An 18,803-nucleotide genomic window follows, 5' to 3' on the forward strand; every position below is an offset into this window, starting at 1 on the left:
GGACTATGCCTGACGCTGCCCTCGCTACGTTATGACCCCTCGAAGGACCAGTTTGTAGAATTGAATGGCATCAGCAGTGAGGTTGCAGATTGTGTAACGGCAACATAAAAAGGCCCTCTCTAGAGACAGTGATGGTTTGTCTGTTCTGGGCAACAGTATAAACATGACAGGACCCGCTACATATATGTAGATATGAAGGGCTCGTTCTAAGCTCACGGAAGCACAACGATTCCTAGTTTCAGGTATTTATACGCTATATAACGATCTTATGAATATTATATTCCATTTCTGCCAATAAATCCATCTAAATCCTACAACTGTTGAGGTGCCAGCAGACTAGCTTTTTCCCCATGCTCCCAGTCTTAATGCTTAGGTTTACCTAAGATAAATATGTCTTGGCTGTAGCTTCACACATAATGGAAAAATATGAGAGTGGTATCAATCTTCTCATCTAACTCTCAGCAAGAAAGAAAATGTATGTGTGTATTTCCCAAAATGCTCAACCACCGAATTCTACTCGTGAGGTAGTTCCTCGTTGAAATACACTTGCCCTGCAATAAAAACTACAGTTTACAGTTAATAACATATTTTCATACACATTGCTGTTAATTCTACTTTAAGGTGCTTTTGGAGGTTGTAGTTTGTGATATTGAATTGTAATATATTATATGGTGTTTGTGGTATTTTGTACACACACTGTGTTTGAATACATACAGATGTATTCAGGGTCTGTCCCCTGCGGAGCACAGTGGATAGTATTTTTGGCTTGAGCCATCCATCCAGGCTGGTCTAGCCGCCCACTTATCTCCCCTCCACATGTGATTTATGCAGAGTCAGTGTTCCCCCACACGAATCTGACCATCTTAGGGATGGAAAACATTCCCTGTTGAGTTTTCCCGCCAGGGGTTCGCCCTCACCATCTGTAAGAGACACTTAGCACAGATGTAGAGACCCATAAACACACTCTATGCAAATAGACACATTGAGGAATACACTAATATACACACTACTCCAGTATTAATGGGATGCCTTTATGCTAAGGCATAAATACGTTCTTGTAAAAAAAACAAGACTAAGTGAGGTTGAGCTAACGGTGCTTTGAGCTAAATACTAACTTCAGCATGATTATCTATATATGTTTTCTAGTTTTATATGTTATACGAGTGAACAAGTATATATTCCATCTGTTTGACAAAAAGTCATTCAGAGAAGTGATGCTAATGTCAGGGGTCAAAGTAATGTTAACGCCAATCACAGATAGACAACAAATGATATCCATTGCATTTAACTATGTTTTTCAGCGAGGGTCTCTGAGACCCCAAACAGAAGAAATCATTTTTACAAGCAAAGTCTTATGAAATTAGGAAGAGTCATGCAGGTTTCAACGTGATTACAAACAAAGGTTTTCCGAGCTGCTAAAGATTCCCCAGGTTCTCTCCGAAAACCATTATCAAAAAGTATCAGCAAGACAAAGATTCACTGAATCGTCCCTCGAATCAAAGTTTTGATCCCGGCCTCTGCTCAAAATCCAAGGGAGAAGTGTGCGCTGCCAGCCAAAGCATGAGGAAACGGCGGAGGAATGGAGAGTGAAAAGAGATCTACGCTGGAGGAAAAGTTGCCTTTTGAAGTTGGCCAAAAGAAAAGTCTCGATTCAAAGCTCCCACATCTGCCTACTGCCTCGTGCAAGAATCCTGGAATCCCCCACCCCCTCATCATCACGTCACACACACACACACACACACACACAGTTGTATTTTCAGGACTTTTGGGGGACATTACATCGACTTACATTCATTTTATGGAGACTTACCCGAACCTTACCTCAACCTTAACCCTTCACCCTAAAATGTAATGACCTACCTTATGAGGACCTGCATTTTGTTCCCATAAGGAAGGCAATTCCCCACAATGTGACTGTGCTAACAGTTGTATGTGTCCACAAGACACACACACAGACTCGATTTCAATCCACCGCCACAGAGGATCAAAACAAACTTATTTTCCAAATTTTTGTTTTTAAGCCAAGTGGCTAACTAAACATACACGTAAACGTGCGCGCGCGCTCACACACACACACACACACACACACACACACACACACACACACACACAGTCATATACTTGGAGCAGAAGCTAATGGCATGAACTGACATTGACCTAGTTTCCAAAGGGGACATGATAAAGAGAGAGTGGAAAGATGAAGATTTGGAAGAGGTAAAGAAACTTCAGGGCATATTGTGCTTGAGGACACAGTGTGTTGCAAACGTGAATGTGCGGGTGCGTGTGTGTTTGCTCAGAAAGGCCTGCCAGCAGTCCACACACCCATCGGAGCTTCAGGGACGAGCCGTCATGCTAAGCCAGGGTAGAGGTCTGAGGCCTGAATGCAGAGGGAGGTAAAAGCTCAACGAGAGCGCTGCTGAGGAGTGAGGCGAGCGCTGTGGGGGTTACACACACACTCATCTCGTCTGCACTGACTCTGGCCAACAGCAACTTACTGTATACTCATTTAACAGAGACTTTTGGCTCACTCCTCTGCACAGCATGCCCTCACTGGTTCCTGACTTGTGGAAACAGGAAACAGAACCAGAGAACCAAAAACTGTCCCGTTTCTTTATTTGTGTGCATTTGTTTGCGCACCTCACATGACTCACTCGTCTCCGGAGGAACATACGTGTAGATGTTGGCATGCCCGTAACTGCTGCAACGCGGCCGAGTCAGTGGCCAATTCTTGTTTGGTTTCCTCCCAGATTTGAACTCTGTGTGACTCTGATAACATTGAAACAAGGAACAATTTCATGCTCTTGTATTCTGGGCGCTTTTTAGGACTTTAATTGTTCCATTAAGGCGCTTCAGGGTTTAGGAATGCTTTGTCATACGTGCGATGTGTGTGTTTGTGTGTGAGCGAGCGAGCGTGTGTGTGTGTGTGCAAAGTTAATGCCCTCAGGATCATCAGCACTCAAGTTTATTCTATAAAGGAATTCAAAGAGTTCAGGCTTTTTAATGTGCTGGATCTGAACCAAAGACACAGAACCTGAAGATTAGACTGAATGTTTATCATTTCCTGTTTCAGAGTTATGTCATGTCACTGCCTGAGTTCAAGGAATGCACACACATGGACTAACAAATGCACACACATGTGGTTGCATAGATTAAGATAACTACCAACTGCAGTTTCAGCTTCAGACTTTTCATTTTTGCTGGTGATGTTTGTCATCAAAGCTTAAAACCTCTCAGAGAGAACTCATGTGTAATAATGTCTATATTTATTACTGGTGCTGATGACCTTATTAGTGATTTTTTTTTATTAGATTATTATAAAATAAGTTACAGGTGAACAGAGTGCTCACTTAGTAGAAGCTACTGATGATTTCATGCTTGGTTTATATAATTAAAAAAGTTATAGATAATGTTAGTGGGACTGCAACTAACGATTATCAAGCCGACTTATTCAAATTGCTTTTGTTTGTCTGATCACAAGTCCAAAACCCAAATATAGTCAGTCTAGTATAATATAATTTTTCTTTTTTAATCTATAATATTTATACTTTTTCGTTTTCTGTCAACTAATCAATTATTTAAGGAATCATTTCAGCTCCAATTGTAATTGTTTAATGCATTATGAGTATTTTAAATATGTTATTGAGTTGCAGTTACTATAGTACATACTGTAGTAAATGTAAAAAAATAAGGAAAATGGTTATCCACAGTGACAATTATGTATCAATAAAAAGATACATAATTGTTTGATCCGTTTGATAGGTAGCCCACTTAGTTCACATAAATACCCAAAATACAACAAATCAGACCATTTCAATATGAAGGTTTGAATAAATAAATAAAAGACTTGCTAAATGCAGGGTTATAAAGACTCTTTCGCACTGAACACGTTGTGATTTTATAGCCTAAATGTTTAAGCCCTGTGTTCACTAGAATAATGACAGTGATCTCTTTGAGCTCATCTGAATTTATTGCATTCCAGGAAGGTGACAGAACCAGAAGAAACTATGCTAATATATACTTTATTTAATCAGGAAATCACATTGAGATCAAGAACAGAGAAGAGATAAATAAATACAAGTACATTCTAATGATAATGGTAATGAATCTTAAAGAATGTTAATAAGCTTAACTCAAATTGTTAGTATTGGTTTTGATTACTTTTCAGGGAAAATCGCTTGAAAAGTGGCCCAGTTTATATTCCTCGCAAAACTGCTTATATGTTAATGCCACACAGGTTACCAGCTGCTGCTTTGACATGAAAAAGGGGTCAGAGGTCAAACGGTGACCTCACAGTTTTGACAACATGTGGCCATCATCAGGCCTCACACATCTGCAAGAATGGCATCACACACCGGGTCATTGCTGCTCTCGGTGAGTTGTTTTGGGCGAGGTCCGTGTGACTCAGAGAAAGTCCAGAGTGGCGTAATAGAAGCAGGAAAATCACTTAATTTCCCACTTAAGATAGCTTTCATGTTAATAGATGATAGTTATATCTGATTTTTGCTTTTCCGAGAGACACTTTCAATTTCTGTTTGTCTACTGACTGAATCAGATAAGCTGCAGATATAATTTATCATATTTAACTCGTGCACAAAGTGCGTAGAAAAGGGCAGAGATAGCATTTCAAGTGCACTAATTTCCTGCTCTTTTTTGATGCCCCAAAAGCTCGGGATTGTGGGAAGTTATGTGATATCTGTGATTACATTTGACAGAGTTTTCTGAACAGAAAAGGCTTAAAGTGATGTTTTTCTTTCGATACTCTATCAGTGTTTGCATCAGCCGTTAGCAGAGCTGCTTCTCCCCATCAGCTGCCAGTGGTTTCCTGATCTCAGCCTAGCAAGCTGTGCTGAGGGTGATTAATGTGGGCGAGACCCTCCGAACCTCTTGAGAGGACGATGAGGGCCACAGCCCGAAAACAGTCAGCTGCATACTTTTAGCACACAGTCATCTTTCACTTCACCAAAAGTGACAGACTGCTGAAAGCTGGGAGACGTGTTGCATCAATTATTATAGGCTGTTTACTACTTCACTTTACTACCGTGGCATTTTCACTGCTCTTTCTGACACACATGTCTCAAAAACACCGGAATAGCGAAAACAAATGCAGGATGTCCTGTAGTTTAAATCAGTGGTTTGAGCATATATGCATAATCAGATCATATATTTCATCACAAACATTGTGTTATATAAGGTCATGGAGAAATGCAACCATCACATAACCTAATTTTTAAAATCTAGCCAGAGAATATTTGACCAATTAATAAAACACATTTTGGTGCATGCTGAAGGTGAATGAGCTTCATTTTTAAAGACTAATAGCGCCATCTTGTGGCTTAATTAATGAAGGCAGTTAAAACTTGATTTCCATTGTGATTATTTTTCCGGGTGTGGGCTCAAGTGAAGTAACTGAAGTCATCGTAAGATGTTTATAAAGGAACATTTAAAAAACATGTCCTTTCAGTAATCATGAGCATGCGAAATAGAAGTTCTGAGCCAAATATATTTTAAAATCACAATTCGATGGGGCATTTGAAATATCAACCTGGAATATAAAAAAAAAAATGGGTATGGGTCTCTAATGTAATTTCCATCACATGGCTCTCACGCACTTTGTGCAGAACTGGAATTGTTTGAAGTGTGTGTGTGTGTAGTTCAGAAGTTGCTTCAGTTGACTGTTCTCCACTTTCTCGCGATGTGTTCTTCAAGAGGAGGCTCTGCTGTGTATTTCCAGCAGACAACAAGGTGAGGTTGTACTGTGTTGCATTTATGAGCAACATCAGTTGGCCATACTCACTTTCCAGAAGGGTGAAGTTTTGACAAGTGGAGTGAACAAGTGTCAGAAGTCGCTTCAGCTTGTTTTTCACATGGAACTGTTGACTTTGCTGTTTAGTTATATGAGCCAAGACAGCAGTCACACCACAAAGAAGCACCATCAAAATCCCAATTAAAACCACTCGCCAACTGGATTGCAGGCTCTTCCATCAGCTGTTTTGAGTCTCTCTTTTCCCCTTTTCCTCTTCAATTTCTGCAGCACTTTTTGCTGGTTCCTCACCAGAATGTTCACCTTTAAAACTATGGAGCAGAGAAAATAAAAAGGGATTAATGAACACAAGAGGTCTTTATGCTTCTTATAATCTGCTAATAGTTCCCTGCAGCCACCAGAAGGCCACCAAAAACACCATTCCTCACCTGCAGCCCAATGGGATTTAATCATATGGTACATTTGCCCATTTGGTTCATAAGACACCAGACATAACAATTTCACATATACATTGCTGTGTAAAAATTACGTCTTTTTTTTAATATAAAAAGTAAATTTCTATCTACTAAAACGTTTGGATATTTCACTTAGATTGGACGACATCATTGTCAGATGTCTGTGATTTCTTTCATTAACAAACATACAAGCAAACAAAAGGTGCTAATGTTACATCATTTCCGTTCCTGTACTTTTACTCCAGCTCCCTCTCATTTCTCCTAGGACACACACACCTCAGGCTGTGCTGATATTGGGCAAGCTCAATATCCTCGCCCAATATTTGCACCAAGACTACCTTGTCTTTTTATTAAATCCCAAAATGCATATACATATTAGAAAACAGACTAAAACAAGTGTCATAACTGATTTCATTACCTCAGGGACACTTGAATATCCTCCATGTCAATCATATCTTCTCTTTTTTTCAGCAGTTTTTCTTCTTCTTTTCTTTATTTTGTAAATCATGTCACCCTGTCAGCAAGAAATTAGCAGTGTTGGAAATACCTAAGTTAGCCTAAGGAAGTTAAAATAACTGCTGAGTGTTTGAGCTGCTTGTATGCTACTTTGCTTTAGTATTTCCAAGCATACTTCTCCCTACATTCAGTTGTTATACTGACAGCTACTCATCATACAAAAACATTGATGTTAACAGTTGGTGATCACGCACTGCTTGTGTTTTTTTTTTTATTGTGAGTAACGTTACTATTACTTTTTCAACTTCAAGAACTTTTTTAATAATATAGCTATGCACTTTCATTGAAGTGACATTTGGTGTACATGTTTCCCATGCAAATGTAAAAAGAACAACAACTATTAAATGAATCAACTCTTCCTCTTCTTTGTGCATTGAACCCCTTTGGACTCTACAGGAAATAGACTCCTCCAAAATAAGACAGCAAATTACACCTTTATGTATTGCATGTAAATACAACTTAATCACAATAAAAAAGTATATTGTTAACATAATAACCTATAAATCGTCTAATGAGCAGTTTTTTTGTTGAAATAATCCTTAAAAAAACAATGCACTTACAACTTCCCTCAAGCCTGCCCTTTAAAATAATGTGAATGTATTCACCGTCTATGTGTAACCTCAACATATATGTTGGCTGCAGTATGAAATATATAACTTCATCAATGTTTTTGCTTTTATTTCATCGGTAGAAATGAAATCCAGATATTAAATAGTGACATATATCTATGCAATGTATGAACGGTTCATATGTATGAGATCTTTACAGAAAAAGAAAACAATGATGAAATTAAACTTAAACTTTTCAAAGTTTTTTCTAATCTCGATTTGTGTCCCTGTTAACTACTGATAGTTGTGTATTGGGGTTTCTTACCAGGTAGTTACAGTAAACTAGTGTTGTGAGTATTTACTCAATTCAATAATAATTAGCTTTGTTGTAATTATGTCAATAACATTTAAAAAGTGTCTCCAAGCAAAAAAATATAAAATTATAATATATATATATATATATATATATATATATATATATATATATATATATATATATATATATATATAATCCAAAGCGGTAAGAAGATATAAAGCTGTGTTTTGGTGCTTGGAGGATTAACAAGAAATACATTACAAAAAGAAAGTGATCCATTCTGTAAAATAACTGACAATGTATTTGATTACCTTATTGGAAACAAAAAAACACTACTATTTGCATATTTGCCATTTTATCTAAAACTAAACTGCAATTCTGTTTCTATAGAATCTGTTTAGAAAGAGCATTTTAATTCTGTATACAGAATGGAACAAACATGTGGGATCCAAAAGGCAAGCATGGGAAATGGGGACACAAAGCAATAACAAATAAAAAAATGAACACAAGACTAATTTAGCATGTCAAAAAATTATTCTGAAAGTCTGCCAACATTCTGGTAATTTCCTCCCGACACCAGTGATTGTGCTTAGACTTTGAGTAAACACCAGCTAATTCAGCCTGAGAGAGAGACAGGATGTTCTGCAGGTCAGCAGCTGTTGTCAACACGGGGTGAGGCACAGTGTGCGCAAGAGTGAGAACTTACACAAATGTTAAGAAACAAATCACTGCAAATATACAGTATGTGCACTCAGTAATATATCACATGTTGACAGGATCTGGTTGATTTCAAATTTCTAATGTAGTTAAAAGTGCTGAAAGGCTTAATGTTTTTTTTTGTTGCTTGTGCCTCAGCTCCAAAACCGTTGAGAACCACTGCTGCAAGCTAATGTATGCATGCTATGAATGTGTATGTTTGTGTGTGCGTGTGCGTGTTAGTGTCTTTGTAGGATTGGCTGTCTCAGACACAGCTCACTGCTTCCAGAGACGATGGGCATCTGGTTCTCCATGTGGAATCGCACCAGGTGACCAACGCTCAGAAACACCTGATCACGGGTTCGCACCTGGTTACACAAAAAAAACACAGACACGGTTAAACATTAAAGCCAGCTGCCATTTGGCTCTCTGCATGCTTTGTGTATTTTATTTGATATTTTATAAAATAAGATAAGATAAGATGAGATAATCCTTTATTAGTCCTGCAGTGGGGAAATTGCAGGATTACAGCAGCCTTGCACACAATAGAGACACATAGTAAAAAAAAAGTAGTATAAATAAGATAACAATAAACAGTAGTAAAACAGTAGTAAAAACAGTAAGAGAAGGGTACAGTAGCATTTTTAAATTAAATATACAGACGGAATAAGAGTATATAAAAGTAAAAGTACTTAAATGTATTTATATTGCACCAGGTGAGTGCAATGAAAGTGTCCACAGTGAATAAAGTGTCCAAGTGTCAAAGTGTTTATGGTTGACTGAGAGCTCAGTGTGTTGTGCAGCCTGACAGCAGCGGGAAGAAAGGACTTGCGGTTATATTCTATTGTAAATTGTATATGTTTCTATTTCTTGCACTGTGTTGATTGTTGTTGTTTGTCTAATGTATGCACCACCCGCCAAGACAAATTCCTTGTATGTGTAACATACCTGGCGAATAAATGGTTCTGATTCTGATAAATGGTTCTGATTTGAAATCCAACACCGAAGCTCCTTACCTGTCCATGTGGATCCACCAGCAGTAGGTGCCGCACGGTGGCCCCCTCCATCCCGCTGAGTACATACTGACCAGAGGCAGAGCTGCTCTCTCTGATCAGAAAATCTCCGCTACAGGTGAGAAGTGACTCAGCCTGCTCCCTTCCTAATCTGGGATGAAGGACAGACACAAAGTTACTGAAAAAGGAAGATGGAGATATACATTAGGAGACCATTGAGTTGGTAATTAGTGAAGGACAGCGATGTTGATTACCTACCTGCCATGGAACCAGACTTCCTCCTGGATCAGGTCCTGGATACGTGTCTCAGAGAGAGGAATGCACTGTTCAGCACTGATCTCAGATACCAAAGGGACTGATGGAGAAACAATAGAGGAAGAATATAAAAAGGGTGGGTTGATATGTCATAATAATATATATATTAACTGTGATGTTGTACCAAATATATACACTTAGTGTTAATAGGGTTAGTTCTAGACCTTTCTTAAAGTCTAATCATACTCAAAAAATACTTTCAAATCAGCTCCAGGTTGCACAAGTCAGATATAAACTCAGATACGTGGTTAACTTTAAACTGACAGTTGAGGTGTTTTAAAATGGCTGCATTTAAAAAAAATGGCAGATTCATCCCTGTTGAGTTTCATAACAATTCTGAATGCATTAAGGTTTACTTAATCAGGTTTTCATTCAAATTACGCAACACAGATTGCTTTGAAATCTGGTTTAATAATGTTAAACAATGTTTAATTGAACTATAATTAACCCTAATTTTGGTTTGAACGGTACTTTCTCATGCACATAGGGGCTACAAACAGACACATACAGTCGGAAGACACATTGCAGTTTACTATTTTACCTGCAGGTGGAGCTGGAGTTTGTTCTGTGATGGAGCAATTCTCATACAGTGAAAGAGGCTGAGACGAACAAACCTGCAACAGCACTAGATGAGTCATACAGACAAGCTTGGCGTGTGTGTGTGTGTGTGCATGTGTGCATGCAGAAGCAGTGATGGCATAACGGTTTGAGACATGTGCTCATGACCGGAGAGTGGCAGGCTTAATTCCCAGACAAGCAATACTTCTAGGAAGTTATTTCCTACAACTGAGGTGTCCTTGAACAAGACTAACCTGCTTCTGCAGATGAAATTACATTACTCATCTCTTTTAAAATGTAAAATGATCTTTTGGGTGTCATAAAAGAGAGCTTTCTTCAAAGTAAGTCTGTTACTGAAGTATACAGCTACACATACAGTATAAAGCCATTGTGACATTTACAGTTCCAATACTGCAGAGGAATTAAAAATGGGCTATAATACAATATACTATATATCATCATCTCATAAGAAGAACAAGAAGCAGAACAAGAATTATTAGCATTAACCCAATGGCATTAGCTCATACTGTCAACTTACTTGTTTCTGAAGCTTTTGACCATATCTAATGGCCTTCCTCAGTGGAAGTACAATATATAATATATATAGTCTATGCTTATATGATATAATGGTAATACATTATATAATTATCATGTTACATCATTTAATCATGAGAGAACTACTAAACCATCTCCATGACGACATAATGACCTAATATACTGAGGAGGACCAGGAGATGTGGTTGAAAGTTTTGGAAAGAAGTTGGACTGGTTGTATTGTTGTTGTTTTTCTAGTATTCCTGCAGCTGGCTAAATGTGAATGTCACTCTCACCCCTAATATGTCAGGATCCTGTTTGCTTTCCTCGCTGGTGATCCGCAGGTTCTCTATTCCACCAGCAGGTGGCGTCTTTCCAGGGATCACGTTGTAGTAGTCAGGGTGCACACTGGCTTTACCTTCCTGCTTGGCCTTTTGGTCTGTTATTGTCTCCCCTGTGCTCCATTTGTGACAGATCCTCACTGCTGACCTGCAGAGAGATACATGATGATCACCTCACTGCCTCCACTGTGGAGAAGTTGTGACATGACTTCTGTTATATCATGCACATGCACACACACAAACCCCCCCCCCCCCCCCCCCACCCCCCCCCCCCCCCCCCCCCCCCCCACACACACACACACACACACACACACACACACACACACACACACACACACAAAACACAAAGATAGACACATGCTCAAATCATATTGATTCCTTTGAGTTTTGCTGTATAAAAGTCTATGTGTGTGTGGGAATCAAATTTGAGCATACAAAAACAGTGCATCACAAATATACAGCTGCAAGTAATGATCATTTTCTTCACTGATTAATCTGCCAATATGTTCTTTGATTGATTGATTAATACTTTAACCACCTGGGATCGTTGGAGAGGAGCGATGGCGTGTGGTTCAAATGTTGTCGGAAACGAGTCTCGAAGGCCTGACCGATGCTGTTGATAACCTCACTAGCACGACCCCTTGGACACTGTAGGATGTGACATGCTGTGTGTGTGTGTGAGAGAGAGAAAGAGAGAGAGAGAGAGAGAGAGAGAGAGATTGAGAGAGAGAGAGAGAGAGAGAGAGAGAGAGAGAGAGAGAGAGAGATTGAGAGAGAGAGAGAGAGAGAGAGAGAGAGAGAGAGCGATAGATGTTTTTTCTCTCCATAATAATGACAGTTAAAGGCTGTCTGTTTACACAATAAAAGTCAAGCTCATCACAATGTGAAATTAAACTGTGCTAATACCTCTCTGATTGACGAGGTCCTTGGCAACATAAGCAATATAATCAGCCATGTCCTACAAACAAATAGAGAGAAAAATTATAACAAGAAAAACTTTGTTTAACACTGTGGCCACAGATGGCAACTACAAATGCTAAAGACTGAAGCAGCGAATGTAGAAAATTGCCATTTTTTACCCAAAAATGTAACTTTTCATTTGTAAAACATAGTGTTATTTCGTCTCTTTAAAGGTATTCTCTGCATTTGCACCACCAAGGCCACGACTTGAGCGCGTTGTTATGTTCTTCAGTTTATAACCTGTGCATCCGGTGGGTTTATGCTCAGGATTTAATCATGGAAAACCCAGCAGACATTTTCAGTTAGCTGGTCGTCCACGTGTATTCTGTTTAATTATTTCACTTCCTATCGGTGCTTCTCTAATACTAATACAAGAGCAGAGTCAGCGGAATATGTTTCACCATGAAGCCTCTGTGGCAGATTGATTTTAATTCCCTCCGCTATCTTCTATGTGTCCAAGCCAACTGAGCCGAGGTTTAGAGCACACTACAAGATTATTTTAGCTAATTAATTAAACGGCGAGCTATAATCCCATCCATGGCTTCGATGGTGTTGTGAAACTGCCTTCCTGTTCTCTCTAATCTTTGGCTGGAGCGACACTGCAGTATCACAATGGAAATAAAAAAAGTAATACAAATGCTGGGTACATTATGTACCCAGCATTTGGAGTTGATGAACACATATCTAATCAACAGTTTTTGTTCGTCAAGCACTTTGCAAGCAGGATATGACCTAGACAGCAGCTAATAACTGACATGTCCTGCTGGCTGTTCAGACATTGACAGCATTGATTATAGTTTTTTTTACTCAGGATGAAGAACCCAAATTCTTTCACATGGAAGTAATTCAGAGATGGAGGGAAAGATAATTAAAACAGATAAGAGAAAATAGTTTGAAACAAACTCGAAGTATTTGTTGCCACATTGATAAGTGCAGACAATAAAGATGTTTGGAAAGTCATTGCAAACTAAATCAAAGTAAGCAGCAATATTGCTTCTTTGCCATGTTCAAAATGTTTGAATCAAATTCAAATAGTAGGCATAAGCTATTCTTAATAATATAAATTGCTTCATATAACTTATTCATCATGACCAATGATACCTTTACAATAATTTCAATACATGATTCACTTCTGTTTTTGTACTGCAGTCGTCTAGAATCTACACTTAAAGAAACAGTGTGTAACATTTAGGGGGATTTATTGGAAATGGAATATAATATTCATAACTATGTTATCATTAATGTATAATTACCTGAAACTAAGAATCGTTTTGCTTTTGTTACTTAAGAATGAGCTGTTTATGTCTAAACAGGGAGCGGCTCCTCCTCACGAGTCCGCCATGTTGCACCGCCATGTTTCTACAGTAGCCCAGAAGGCACAAACCACAAACTGGCTCTAGCGAGAGCCTTTCAAGTTTTGACGTTACCCGAAGGCCAGGCTAGTTTTTAGTAAAGTATTCCCTGCAACCTCACAACTAGATATCAATAAATCCTACACACTGGTTCTTTAAGAAACCTTTGAGTTTCTATTAACTTTTTTGGAGCACTTAATTAGTTAAGATAGCTTTTATTCTTCAAATTACCTTACACCACCAATTAAAAGTGAAGAAGATTCAAGAGTTGGGGTCGGAAATAATCCAATCCTGCACACATGGCAGCAAACCAAGCGTGTGTGTGTGTGTGTGTGTGTGTGTGTGTTTGTGTGTGTGTGCATGCGTGCGTGAACATGTTTGTTCATGTGAAACATTTCAGAACATGAACATACTGGATTTCCTCCTGAGGCAAAGGAAATGGCCTGCATGGGGTGGTGGGCAATCTTCTGTGGAGGAGAAGAGAGAGAAAAAAAGCACAGATTTTTTTTTTTTTTTTTTTTCTCTGCATGCCTCAATAATTAAGACGTGTGACAGTTCAAATTCAGTTAAGCGTGTTGAATCGATCACCTGAAAGGAGGAGGCAGCGATCAGAGTCACACTGTCTGTGGAGACAGTGAGGATGATTCTGCTCCCTGAAAACTGGAGGTTGATTTGACCCAGAAGAGCAGACAGTCCCTTGCAGACAGGCTGATGATGACAAAAATGTGTTAGTCTAGCTGGGTCTGTTGATTGCATTGGTGTGTGTGTGTGTGTGTGTGTGTGTGTGTGTGTGTGTGTGTGTGTGTGTGTGTGTGTGTGTGTGTGTGTGTGTGTGTGTGTGTGTGTGTGTGTGTGTGTGTGTATGTGTGTGTGTGTGTGTGTGTGTGTGTGTGTGTGTGTGTACCTTACCCTTTTTATTTTCACTGCTGATGTCCTCTCACACAGTCTGCTGATTGCCTCTCTGAACACACAAACAGAGATTATAAGCATGTACACTTACAGACGCACATACACACTTGGAACACAGAGATACCTTTGTGAAGATGTGATCCAGCGAGCCCTGCTAACATGTGACTTGCATGTGAGAACATGAGAGGAAGTAAACTACAGCACAAGAAGCTCAGCTACAGCATATCAGTGTACTTTAATACACTGTAACATTATTCTTAAAAGTAGTACTATATTCAGTGGGGAACTGAAACAAATTACATTGACTCAGGTTCAGTTTTTGAGGTATTTCTGTTTCATGGTAGAGGGACATATTGTACTGTATACTCCACTACATTTATTTAACACTTGCAGTTACTTTTTACACACACAATAAATGATATGCGTATATAATATAATGCAGTACTATACTACTAGTACTAATCTACCCAAAACATCTCAAATTGGCTCCACATTTCTAAAAATACTCTTAGATATATTTGCTAATTGTAAAAACAGAACAACATATTGTTCAATAATGATATAACACTTTGAAATGATCCATTCTACATCATGAGTACTTCTACTTTTGATACGATTTTACATTTTGCTGATAATACTTCTGTAGTTTTACTTAAGTACCATTTTGAATACAGGACTTTTACTTCTAGTGTTGTATTTCTATATTTCTACTTTTACTCAAGCAAAGTATCTGAGTATTCCACCACTGGTTTGTGTTAGGGCACTCTACTACATTTAAGGACATAATGTACTTATTACTTTTTTTTTAGTAGTTATTGCAGATTAACATTTAAAGAAAACCATACGTACATTGTCACAGATTACCGAGCAATCTATCAAGTAGGTCAATGTTGGAAGAACATAACATTACGAATACACACATTTAAGCACACTCTGTTGCAAGCAAAAGTCCTGCTTTCAATATCCTACATAGGCAAAAGTATTATTAACAACATGTACTTAATTAAATATCAGTGAGCCCATGCCTGTTTTAGTAAAGCTAGACACAAACAACACAAAAGCTGCCTGAAAAATAATTCAAGAACCACTGACTGACCTATTATTGATAACGAAAAATACATATTGGTATCTGCGCTCATAAGTACTGCTGTAATTCATCAGAGCTTTACAGTTGCTGATGCTTGGGTCAGAGAGGCCAACCCCCCCCCCGCCCCCCCCCTCTCACACACACACACACACACACACACACCCACACACACACACACACACTCTCTCTCTCTCTCTAGGAAGCAAGATTTTTTTTCCAGGAAGTACTTTTCTTCTTTTTGAGAACAACTTGTATGTAATGGATTGAGGTCTCTCTACCGCTCTCTCTCTCCTCTTAATAAGACTATGAGAGATCATTAGGAGGAAATTCATCTAATTGGATTTTCTACTCCACCATTCAGCAGTGTTGTTGTGAACAGAGGTAGCAGTGTCCTTTGGCATTTTGGCATCCTGCACAAGGATGTCAATATCAAATGATGCGGAGAAAGCCCCAGATTATGAAACATTATACATTTAATTACACCAGACATCTCTCGCTTGGCAAATATATGTATACGGTAGTATGTTTCTTCTTCCATGCATGCACACTATCAGCGGTTAGATCTTCATTCGATGTACTGTATCTGTGTGTGTGTGTGTGTGTGTGTGTGTGTGTGTGTGTGTGTGTGTGTGTGTGTGTGTGTGTGTGTGTGTGTGTGTGTGTAGGACTTCCTACCGTGTGACTTTCATTCGCATATCAAAGTCGAGGGTTCTCATGGACTGGGTCACTTCCACACTACCCATGTACTAGGAAAACACAACAAAACAAAGTAATTCTCAGACTGCATTTTTTTTTCAATCAAAAAATAGCAACATTAAATAGCAAAATTAAACCATATCTTTTTTGACACTACAAATTTATGTCATGTTTTTCTCTCTTCTTAACTGTTGCAGAAATCTTTGACAGGACTACCGAGGAAATCAGTTAAAAAACGATTGAACAAAAACAAGTAAAGAAGACTTACAGCCATGTTAGTGTCTATGAGGGGCTGTAATACATGTTAATAAACAGGAACAATGCTAACATGCTGATGTTGAGCAGATATTATGTTCACCATTTTAGTTTAGCATGTTAGCATGCTAACATTTATGATTTAGAACAAAATGCAAACTACAGTTGAGGCTGAATGACATTTGTTTTTCAGCAAGTTTGTCATAAATCAAAGTATTGGACAATTCAGGATGACAAATTAAGAGTACACCAAAGTTGTTACAATCTCCCTTGAGGGGGAAATAAATGTCGAACAAGTTCCAAGGTGACCCATACAATAGTTGCCGAGACCTTTCACACAAAATCTGCCTAATGGCACTGGATGAAAATGAGTTTGAACAACAATTTGGTGCCAATCCATCCAGTAGTTATTGAGATATTTCACAGTATAGTAAACTGTGAAATCATCAAAGCCATTAGAATCCATCCTCTGGGCAGAATGGTTATCTGTACTAAATCCATCCAATAGTTGTTAAGACATAACAAGACACCAACATGTCAACATCCTGGTGGCGCTGAAGGAATAATTTGGAGATCAGTCGGCTTCCTGCCCTGAAGACCAGGAAGGCCAATTCATCCAGTAGTTGTTGATATTCAGTCTGGACCAAAGTGGTGGACCAATCAACTCTGCCATCCTTTGAGGCCACTAGGATGGCTAAAAATAAAACATCCCGACTATATTTTCTCCCTGTGACTTTAATAATTAATAAATACATATTTTGCACCTTCATGCATACAGTGGCTCTCTTCTTTTCTACTCAAAACTGCTGCATTAAGCACTAAATGTACATACAGATGTGCATATATGGACCAAACCAGTGGAGTAGTCCATAGTTATCCAACGCGCAACTTCTGCACTAAATACATAGTTTGGGATGTCTTAACATATAGTTAATGCAACCAGACGACATTTAGGCCATGTGCTTGGATACACTTTGGCTAGTCCCACTTCTATTGGTCGTGAGCTTCAAATCAATATGTGTGTGTGCGTGTGTGTGTGTCTTTGTGTGAGTGGGGTGAGTGGGCGGTAGTGCATAATGTATGCGTGTGCTTGTTTATAAAGAACAATCAAACAGTCCGTTCTCATTTCCATCAGTGGTCAGCTCACAGGCCCTGCTCTTAATCACCCATGTGGACACACCTCCGGTTCTAGGACAGCATGGGCTCTGCTGATACCGGATACATTCACACATGCGCGCGCACACGCACACGCACACGCACGCACATGCACACACACGCACACACACACACACACACACACACACACACACACACACACACACACACACACACACACACAGAAGCAGAGCAGATCTAGCGAGGAGCAGAGAGCCAGGATGAGTCACTACTGCCTACACAGGAAGCTCTATCTGAGAGGGAGGGGATGAACGTACAAGAGTGAGTGTGATGGTGTGGATAAAGCTCAGGGAGACAGAGTGTTTCTATGTGAGTTTGCATCCGTTGTTCACGTGTATGTGTTTTTGCGTTGGCACTATTGGGAATTAAAGTGTGTACCTCAACTGATGGGACCCTGGAAATGAGGTTAGCTGCACTTTCTTGCATAGTGTCAAGTTATTAGTCATAAAACATTGGCTGATTGTGAAAAAAGTGAAAAACATAAAGAAATCTTAGCAGCAGCCTGCATCACAACCTAATTTCTGTTTGTGCACAGCCGAGTGTATTCATGCACTGGCATTAGTTGCGTGTGATAGGTACCTTGATGTGATGGTGAACCTTTCTGCTTGCCGTCCCCATCGCTGTACAGTCATCACCTGCTGAGGAAGTCTTCAAAAGGCACAGACCGTCTCTGTGCTGTGAGCAAGGAGGACACTCGGGGGTCCAGGGGAGGCTGGTAATCCGATGCAGGGTGATTGGTCTTTTTGTGCAGCGCAGAGCCGAGTGAGTTAGGTTTTGGGCAGTGGGTGAGGCATTGAGGGAAGGTTGGCTACAAAATCTCTGATCAGGCCCTGAGCCCCATTCTGCTCTGGATAAGGGTCTGTCAGTGTGTCCATCAATGGTTCTCACCCGGTCTGAGTTTGTCTGTCCCCTCAGGCCCCGCAGGGAAATTGGACTTTGCAATCGGATGTTGGCCACACGGGGGATGAAGTCCCTCAGGGTGGACGGCCCGTGGGGTGTCGGCGCTGCGGGATCCAGCTGTGCAAAATCAGAGTCACGGCAAAGGTCCCTCTTGGAGGGCCGCATTCTTTGGGGCCGATCCTCCAGGGACGTCAGTGATTCGTTGCGCAGACGACTGTATTTGGTGCGCTTCAGCATGCCTGGAGAAGATGAAACAGAAAAGTGACAATCAGATGTCCAGCAAAGTGATTTTCATTGTACTGATCGTGTCTGTAAAGACTAGAAAAGAGATGAGCTACCTGGGAAGAGTCCTGTCTGTGATTTGAACCTGGGTGAGGTTTGCTCTCTCATAATCAAGAAACTGGACGAGGAAGAG

The 18,803-nt window shown here is 39.6% G+C and overlaps 1 protein-coding gene across 1 annotated transcript; it reads right to left on the reverse strand.

The window, feature by feature from the left end:
• Positions 1-8,531: 8,531 nt before the first annotated feature.
• On the reverse strand, positions 8,532-18,778 carry LOC306735214 (SHC-transforming protein 1-like; the record flags this gene model as incomplete). Its single annotated transcript, XM_079216664.1, has 13 exons — positions 8,532-8,660; positions 9,309-9,456; positions 9,564-9,660; positions 10,162-10,234; positions 11,009-11,201; positions 11,592-11,718; positions 11,960-12,011; positions 13,779-13,832; positions 13,954-14,073; positions 14,275-14,326; positions 16,037-16,107; positions 18,068-18,627; positions 18,727-18,778. The coding sequence occupies 13 exons, from the start codon at positions 18,776-18,778 to the stop codon at positions 8,532-8,534; spliced, it is 1,728 nt and encodes a 575-aa protein (XP_079072790.1).
• Between the last annotated feature and the right edge of the window lie 25 nt (positions 18,779-18,803).

This window comes from Taurulus bubalis (assembly GCF_910589615.1).
Source record: "Taurulus bubalis genome assembly, chromosome: 4".
Lineage (NCBI taxonomy): Eukaryota > Metazoa > Chordata > Actinopteri > Perciformes > Cottidae > Taurulus > Taurulus bubalis.